Below are 9,268 nucleotides of genomic sequence, written 5' to 3' on the forward strand. Positions count from 1 at the left end.
CAGCGGGACTCACACCATTTTAATCAATTAGCTACTCATTTTTCTTACCCTTATTTTAAGAGTGGCTTCCTTCTCGGCTATCTGTTTCTCAAGAAATACTATAGCCTAAGAACTTTCCCAATGGAGCAGTTTTCAGGCAGTAAAAGAATGCACAAATAGAAGAATTCACTTTATTGGAATCAACTCAACTATACTGAGTCACCTGAAGGTTTAAAATGTTATTGAGGTAGAATTAAATTTATTTCTTCATTCTACCATAAAAATAACATCTTCATACTTATTGAGTCTTGAGCCTATAAGTGTTAAAAAAACATTTAATTTACTAACTTTTAAGGGTATTTGTTAAGGTTAGAATCAAAATTCTAATATTTGTTTATAATTTATAAGAATACTACATGTGTGTACACTTGACTTTGGAACCTTCAAGATTAATTCTGATATAAATTCTAGTAATCGATTAATTATAGAGGCTACCAAAAAAAAAAAAGAAACTTGGAGATAAAACCAAGGAAGTTTAAGTAAATGCCATCATGCTCATTCAAAATGGCCTGCTGAAACAACAGGGGAGAAAAGCACAAACAAATGCAACTTGAATCCTTTACTGAAAGAAACACAGGAAATTATAATCTAGGAGGCTAGAAAGCCAGAGCACGCCCTCTTCTGCTACCTGAAAGTCCCTCAGATCTGTCTGTAGAACAGAAGGAAATGAACCCTGTGGGCATCTAGGCATCTATATGTGCATAAATTTATATTCATGGTTGCTTTTGTTTTCGTTTTGGTTTTTCCCTCGGCTGAAGGAGGGGAGAAAGAAACTATGCTGAGAGTGGGGTGACAGAGAGGTTCTGCCTGGGAGCCAGAGGGAAGAAAAGGAGAAGGACTAACTACTCACCCTCCAGCCAGTAGGGCGGGATTTCACTCTAAGGAGGAGGGGCCCAAAGGGGATGGAAGGGGCTGTTTTCCTAAGGACTGTTGTGGGCCTGGAGGTGCAGGCATTGCTCACGGGGCCCAGGTGATGAGTGAAGCACAGTTGGGAGGAGGGGCGTTCTACCCTCTCCTGGGGGAGCTGAGTGCCTTTCACCACCTTGAGGATTCACGGCTGTGGAGGCAGTTGGGGCACAGACACGGTGACGTGTCCATTTTCAGCCTCACAATGGGCATCACTGGCCGTTACTGTCCACTATCAACAAAAGGAAGCCGGGTGAAATGGGAAAGCCTGGCAGGCAGACTGGTTTGGGAGCACAGGTCAGTCATACCTCTGACACCCCAACATTTGGAGGCTTTGCACAAGGAGGGCAGTCACAGGAACCTGGATTGCTACTGCCAATGGGAGTTCTTCTGAACTTCCAGCCACCGATGAGGAGGTAGGAAGCCAGGGAATCCGATTGCATAAAAAAAGCAAGCATGGCCGGTGCTCAAGGAAACTGTGAAACCCCACAGTGGCTGAAGCATAATTCTGAGATTAAACTGTGGTTTGGAAATTGGAATCGTCCATTGAAACCTTGGTGACCAGTTCATCTTATTGTCCCTCAACAGCAGAAACTCAGGGGACTTGAATTGGAAAATTGCTTCACCAGGACTCTCCCTCTGTCTCTACTTCTGTGCATCTTTTAGCTTTGCATTTGCAATGATAAAACTGTAACCCTTGGTACCAACTGCTTTCGCTCTCGGTATAGAGTCAGTTTCCCAAAGAGGATGGTGACAGGACCAATTCACCATTATCGCCCAGAGGCACAGCTCTCCTGCCTCGTAGGCTTCTTGCCAACCTGTAACTGAGTGTCCATAAGCCAGGTGCCCAGCCCCCCCCTCTGCCCCCCTCCATAACATCAGCTGTGACCAGGGTGGAAAGGTGACTTGACAGCAAATGAAGACGTGGCAAAAAAGAAACCCCTGAAATGAAGGCCTTGCGAAGGTGACGGCGATGGGGGCTGTTCAGTAATGTACCCATCCCCTGGGCACAGGGCAGGATCAAACATCCAGCATCCACACTGACCACATCACTTGCTTTGACATGTCACATCCAGGTGAACATTTTCATGGCCCTGGTATGATTCATCCTGTTCTCTTAACCCCGTACAGCTGGGTAAGAGAAATGTTGGGATGGGTCCCTGAGTGCCTGTTCTAAGCAGAAACTATAAGAGTTAGAGGTGAGAGCCAGAGGAATAATGTTTATTACTATTGATATAACTCTCTATTTATCTCCTGAAAACATGGGATATATTTACATCAGAAAATACATTTGAAACTTTCCCCACCCCACCCACCCAAAAAAAAAAAAAAACACTTTATAGGACATAAGATATTCTAAGGAGTTTGTTATTTTTAGCCTAAAGGATTTTGAGTAAGTCAATTCTTTTAGCTTATATTCAACATGAATCTGACACATAGCAAATCATATTTTGTGGCAAATAAGATTATAGACATTTCCATTATGTAATGACTGTAGCACGATCTAGAAGTTTATGTCTCCTTCAGAGAGTATACAACATAGAGATGTAAATTCTTTTCATCGTAATTCTGCATAAATGCATTGCCAAACTTGGCTCTTGAAAGTGATGAAGTGCAGATGTCTACAGCTGCAATCATAAAAATGTAATTGCTGAGGAAAAATATTTCTGATCCATTGGAGGAATGTATTACAGAGGGATGCAACTCTGTAAGTTATCACACAGAAAAAACTGAAAGTGAATGATTGAGAGCTATCCCAGGCTGAGCACTCCTGCAAAAGGACCTCGTGATTTACCTGTGCCCAGAAAGGAAAAAATAGATTAGAGGTAAATCAAGTTTGGCGGGGAAGGCTCTGGTAACTATAAGAAGAGCAGAAAAAAGATTTACGAGTAAATGAATTTAGAAGTCAGAGTAACATAATAGTATTGTGACCAATTATTCCAAAAATTAAAATGTAATTTTGACTTTGAGTTATACACAGAGGTGGTAAGTAATATCCGTGAAACCGTAAAAGCAAAGGAATATAAAATGAAGATAAATAATGAGGAAAGGTGAGAATTTTTCTAATGGGGCTACTAAATTGATAGCTTTATCTAGTGGTACTATCCATTTAAAGATCATGAACTTCTTTTGGAATGTTTTCCAATATAACCAGAGAATATATTACATATATAGGTGCTTTGAAAACTACATATACATATTATTACTGCTGTTGCTTTTAAAAGAAAATCAGGGGGGAGAGCTTTCAGAATTTTATTATTATTACTAAATACAGACTTTTTTACATTTTAACAATACTTTAAATGATAATTTTAGATGCCATTCATTTTATAAAAATCAAAGCTTCTCTTGGTTCATTATCTATTTTTCCCACATTTTTTAAGTTCTTCTGCAGTTACTCTATGTTGTAATTTCCATGCAATTAATACCTGGATTATAAGAGGCTCCAGTAGCTTCTCTACAGTGAATGTTTGGACCTGCAGATCCTGGGGGTCAATATTCAGTGTGACTGGTGCTTCAGCTGACATGCTGCCTGTGCACAAAAACAAAATACATTTATTAATTTAAAAAAATATGTTCTAAAGGAAGGCACTAATGAAAACCAGAGAGTGCATGAGATTCCAGGCCTTCTTCCTAGTATCAGCGGTAGCCCTCCGAGGACCAAGGTGTCAAGTCCACCGACAGAGAAGTGAGATATTCTCCAAGTGTTCTTGGAGGTCGTGCTGTCTGAGCGCAGGTCCTCTAAACAATTAATCTGTGCTAGCATATCCATGACTAAAATAATGACTCCGCCCTGGAGCCTTTGCATTTGATCAGGAGTCTTAGTGAAAAGGAATGGCCAAGCTGGTGAGATACACCTCACAGTACTCGAGTCCTTTGACTTCCATGACACCATGGCCCTGAGGCAGCCAGAGCCCATTGTTTCCCTGTTCTTATTAATGGTGACTCAGATGAGGAGCCAGGTAGGACTTTGTAAGACATCTGACACATCTCTACTCGTTTGGGGTATTATTTGGGGATTTTGATTGGAGAAGAAAGTTGGAGGCAATTTACTTTCCTGTACAGAAAAGAAACTAATATAAATTGGCATAGTTATAAAAAAAAAGAAGCAGCTCTGAGAAGACATTGATAAGTGTAATTTAAAAATTTATGTGTACTTATACAATTAAGTAAATCATATTTAAAATAAAGATAATAAATTCTCAAAAAATAAAAAAATAAATGTATAGTCCACAAAAATGTGTATTACTATCAATGCAAAAATCTTCCCACTTAGCTATTACCCATTTTTTTCTATAATTTCTCATATTTGCAGGCTAGGAAAACATAAGAATCTTCCCCTAGGAAGGATCCTGATATTCCCTATGATACCAGTAGACACTAAAAAAAAAAAAAAGAAATAGAGAATAGTACTTTCATTTTAGTTTCTCTATTTATTATTGTAGGTATAAGGGTGAATAATTGTTTCCTCTTTAATTTGCTGATTGGCTCTATGAATGGACTGATGATGGATTTATAGATGAATGAATGGATGGATAAATGAATGAATGAATGAATAAGCATACATTTTCATGGTATCTCTCTTATCCAGAATCAATCCCTTCAAGGTTCCTCTGAATCTCAGTGATTCTAGAGGAAAGAACTGTGTTTTTCTTATACCCCTGCCTCCAACCCCCAAGAGATATCAGAATCTCAGGGTAGGGCTCATGTTTCCTCCCAGCTCCTTCCCCTGAGAGTCTACCCCTATTCTCTTCCTAGCTTTTTTCAACTCCCACTGGCCTGACACCATAAAATCAGCATCTCTTTGCTCTTCAACCTCTCCCACTCTACTGGATCCTTTTCCTGTACCCATAAATGTGTTACGTATATATTCGAAGAGAATCATGATCTCTCTCTGAGTGTGTCAGTGAAAAGCTCAGTGCTTCACCACGGCTCTTCCACACTGTACACCTGATACCCAGCAGAGAGATTCACACACACACACACACACACACACACACAACCATCCTATAACTAAACAATTATCCTAATTGATTCTTATCTTGACATACCCTAATTGTTACACTAGTAACATAATTTGGGTGTTTTTTTTTAAATAGAGACAAATACTGAAGAGTCCAGAAGCCTTACTGCTCTTCAGATGTTGTGCCACATGACTACGCTTCACAATTCTTTGACTATAAAAATGGATATTTGAAGTATTCTTGAGAATAATGGGAATCCGCCAACAGGTTGTCCCCAGTGACTTAACATAAAAATGTGCACATAATCGCCGAAACCGGTTTGGCTCAGTGGATGGGGTGTCGGCCTGCGGACTGGGGGGTCCCAGGTTCGGTTCCGGTCGGGGGCATGTGCCTGGGTTGCGGGCACGTCTCCGGTGGGAGGTGTGCAGGAGGCGGCTGGTCGATGTTTCTCTCTCATCGATGTTTCTGACTCTCTGTCTCTCTCCCTTCCTCTCTGTGGAAAATCAATAAAATATATTTTTTTTTAAAAAATGTGGCACATAATCAAAATAGTGAATTTCAAATATGATTCGCATCAAATATACTCACAAAACTTATAATCCTTTCATGTGTCTTTAGCAAAGTTTGATATTAAAAACAAAGAGAAATACTCAGAAAGTCCAAAAAAAAAAACACTTATGACAAATTTAATAATCTATGAAAGCATTTAAGTAAAATTACATACTCCAAAGTTGACTATTATTAAAAACACGAATGCATACTAATTATTTTGTGTACAGCATGAAACATTTTTCTAGTCAATTCAGAAAATTATAATAACCAATTTGAAATGAGGAGAAAAAAGACAACTTATGTGTTGAGTGTCCTAAGATTACTCTATCCATGTCTTCAAGTAGCTATCATATATTACTTATTCATCTATTAAAAACTACTGTAAATGTTGAGAGTTTTATATAAAACCTAATGACATTGTTGATTGAAAAGACAGAGTACACATTGTTAAATGTAGCACATTTTTGATAGTTTAATTGGAATCAAAATAAATTTCTTTACTTTTAAATTTTTTTTACTCTTTAAAACCTATTTTTACCTTGAAAAGATCATTATTCAAGGTGTATTAAGTGAAAAAATATTATTTGAATATCTTTTCAAATGAAAGTATAAATTACTATTATTATGCTACTAGAGGTCCAGTGCACGAAATTCGTGCATGGGTGGGGATGCTAGGCCTGGCTGGCGATCAGGGCCTATCAGGGCTGTCTCACCCAGTTCTGATCATATCCAGGCCGGCTGGGGGCTGCCGGCTGCCAGCTGCCAGCCAGGGTCTAGGGGCCTGCCAGCTGCCAGACAGGGCCTGCCTGCTGCCGGACAGGGCCAGTGGGACAGGGGGAGGGATGGGAGAAGGGACGGCAGGAGGTTTGCTGGCCAGGGGGGAGGGATCGGGGAAGGTTGGCTGGCCATGGGAGGTTGGAGGTTGACTATGGAAGCGCGTTGAGCATCTGCCCCGTGGTGGTCAGTGCACATATAGCAACTGGCTAACCAGTTGTTTGGTCGTAACAGTCACATAGATGACATATCCTATATAATAAAAGCCTAATATGCTAAGTGTCCAACCGTTCGTTCAACCATTTGACCAGTCTCACTGAGCACCCGGGGGCAGACGCTCCCACCGGTAGGTTAGCTTGCTGCTGGGGTCCAGCTGATCAGGACTGGGCAAGACGGGCCGGACATGCCCTGGAGCCATCCTGTGGTCCCTCCCCAGCCCCAATCATGCACCAGTGGGGTCTCTTGGCCTGGTCTGCACCCTCTTGCAATCTGGGGCCCCTCAGGGGATGTCAGAGAGCCAGTTTCAGCCCAATCCCCGCAGGCCAGGCCAAGGGACCCCACCAGTGCACGAATCCATGCACCGGGCTTCTAGTCAATATATAAAGACACATATCCCTATGGTTTAGCCCTTTACTATCTTGCTTCTCTCTCCTTTTCACTGGTTTTACTTCCTTTCTAAAGTAAAAACATGATTTCTTTTCTCAGCTATTCATCTAAAATGCAGGAGATATGCTCCAAGAAAAGCTCCCAACACTATTGCCAAATGGTTTCTTTTACATGCATTCGAAGGACTGAAATGTTTTGTTTGGTTAGGTTTTTCTATTTGGTTTTGTTTTTTCCAGTCATTCCATCTATCACTTTGATTCCCTCTAACACAAGCAAATCTAAATTGACAGATAGGATATCCCCAGGGTGACCTTTCTGCATAGCTCAAAGCCAATCTATACAATAAAATTTGTCCTTCAGATCCAGAACCACTGGGTTCTATTAAATGTGTCCTCACAAAAGGGCTTACTTGCTACTCCTCGCATGACAGGAACTATCCTACATATAAATCAAGTCAAGGTTGCTGACATTGCTTTGTTCTTTCATCTCAGGGACGAGAAGTAGAGGGCACTGTTAGGAACTAAAATAAGATCTAAGTCATAGCCTTTACAAACATGGCCTTTCACTGCAAAACGCACAAGGGTTTTCAAAGCTACACTGAGCACCAGAATGAGAGGCAAGGAAACTAAAAATTAAGGGGAGTAAAAATTATCCACATCATACATAATCCTACTCGAAGAGTGTTTGCCAGTCAAGAGATAAAAGACAAACTTAATTTGGCCAAATGATCTTCTAACTATGCGATCCTGCCTTTAGTACGCACTAAGTAAAGAAAGTTGTTGAGTTCGTATTTTCATGCCAAAAAAATATATAAAATAATAAGCCAAGAAGTCCTTGAAGAACCTTGGCTACATATAATTATTATTTGAATAATTCTGTTTCTTATAAAAATCTTCTGGGTCTTTTGGATGTAATTACCCTGATTTATTGGAGATCAAGGCAATAATAGGCAAGAAACTGCAGAATTTTGCAAGTGAAGTCAAAGCAAAGTCAAAGTCTGACAAATTGTTACCAACCTCTTGTAGCAACATCACAGTGTAGAGCCAAAGCAAAAATCCTACTAATTTACAGGTATTACATTCCAAAGCGTTTACATCTTATAATTCATAAAATCTCGCCGAAACCGGTTTGGCTCAGTGGATAGAGCATCGGCCTGTGGACTGAGGGGTCCCGGGTTCGATTCCGGTCAGGGGCATGTACCTGGGTTGCGGGCACATCCCCAGTAGATGTGCAGGAGGCAGCTGATCGATGTTTCTCTCTCATCGATGTTTCTAACTCTCTATCTCTCTCCCTTCCTCTCTGTAAAAAATCAATAAAATATATTTTAAAAAAAAAAATCTTAAGAGTCAGTGAGTACCTCCCAGACCATTCAAGAATACCTTCTACAACGTCCTTCATTTCAACAATGTACTGGGCTAAGACGGTCAGAAATGAGGAGATGCTCACTCTACCAGTAGATGCCAGTGGTTACTTTTATAAAGTTCTTCCCCATTGAGTTGAAAGCTGCCACTTCTATCCAACAGCCACCTCTTTATAGAGTGTGGAAGGTACACGTTGGGAGACAGACAGACTCCCAACTACAAATAATTATTATTTGAATAATGTTATTTCTTATAAAAATCTCCTGGGTCTTTTGGATGTAATAACCAATATGTGGTCTCCAATACCACATATTTAATTTCTTAAAAAATAAACTTTTGTACCACAGTCTGTAAGGTAGTAGCTGATTCTCAGATTATTAAATTCCATGACAGTCATCATAATTACCTTATTAATCTAACTTTATACCCACTTTTCAACTGAACTGTTCCAGTCTTTTTTTTTTCAAGGATTACTGTAAACCCAAGTCTCCCCATCATATATTTGGTCAACTAATTTTTATTTTCCCCTAAATTCAGAATTTTATTTTGGCCTCCTAACATTCCATCTTGTAGAATCTGGACGTTTGTTCCTACCAGTCAAAAATTGGTCTTAGAGAGCCTCACACATTAACACCATCTCCTCAAGTTCAAAGTGCATTGATCATGTCAATACTTCTATCAAAAGTGCCTTGGGCTTCATGAGATTCATCTGGACCTCATTTAACAAAGCTCTAGTGAGTGAGATATAAAGGGGAAATATCCCCACCATCATCACAAATGTTAACCTTACCTAATGCTCTACACTTTCCAAATATCAGAAAAGGTGAGCAACTAGTAGTGAAACAATGTCATAAAAGAGAGCTTTTTTTTCCGTTGTCTTCAACAATTTATTACAAAACTTGATCAACCTCACTCTCCATCACTGGTCCCCTTCAGAAAGATAACCATAATTCAGTTAGGAACAATGTGAAAGATTAGAACCAAAGGTTAATTGACACACAAAACATCTACATTTTAATTAAACACATTTAAGTAAAGAAAAAGAAAATGGGACATGGGAAATGT

The 9,268-nt window shown here is 39.8% G+C and overlaps 1 protein-coding gene across 1 annotated transcript in view; it reads right to left on the reverse strand.

Moving 5' to 3' along the window:
• The window catches only part of CTNNA3 (catenin alpha 3), a gene marked incomplete at its 3' end in the record, with an annotated part of 1,162,049 nt that overhangs the window by 1,124,127 nt on the left and 28,654 nt on the right, over positions 1-9,268 (reverse strand). The window contains 1 exon segment of the mRNA XM_015562095.1: positions 3,375-3,478. Within this exon segment, the coding sequence (XP_015417581.1) occupies positions 3,375-3,473 (99 nt within the window).

Source organism: Myotis davidii, unplaced genomic scaffold, assembly GCF_000327345.1.
Source record: "Myotis davidii unplaced genomic scaffold, ASM32734v1 scaffold134, whole genome shotgun sequence".
Classification (NCBI taxonomy): Eukaryota; Metazoa; Chordata; class Mammalia; order Chiroptera; family Vespertilionidae; genus Myotis; species Myotis davidii.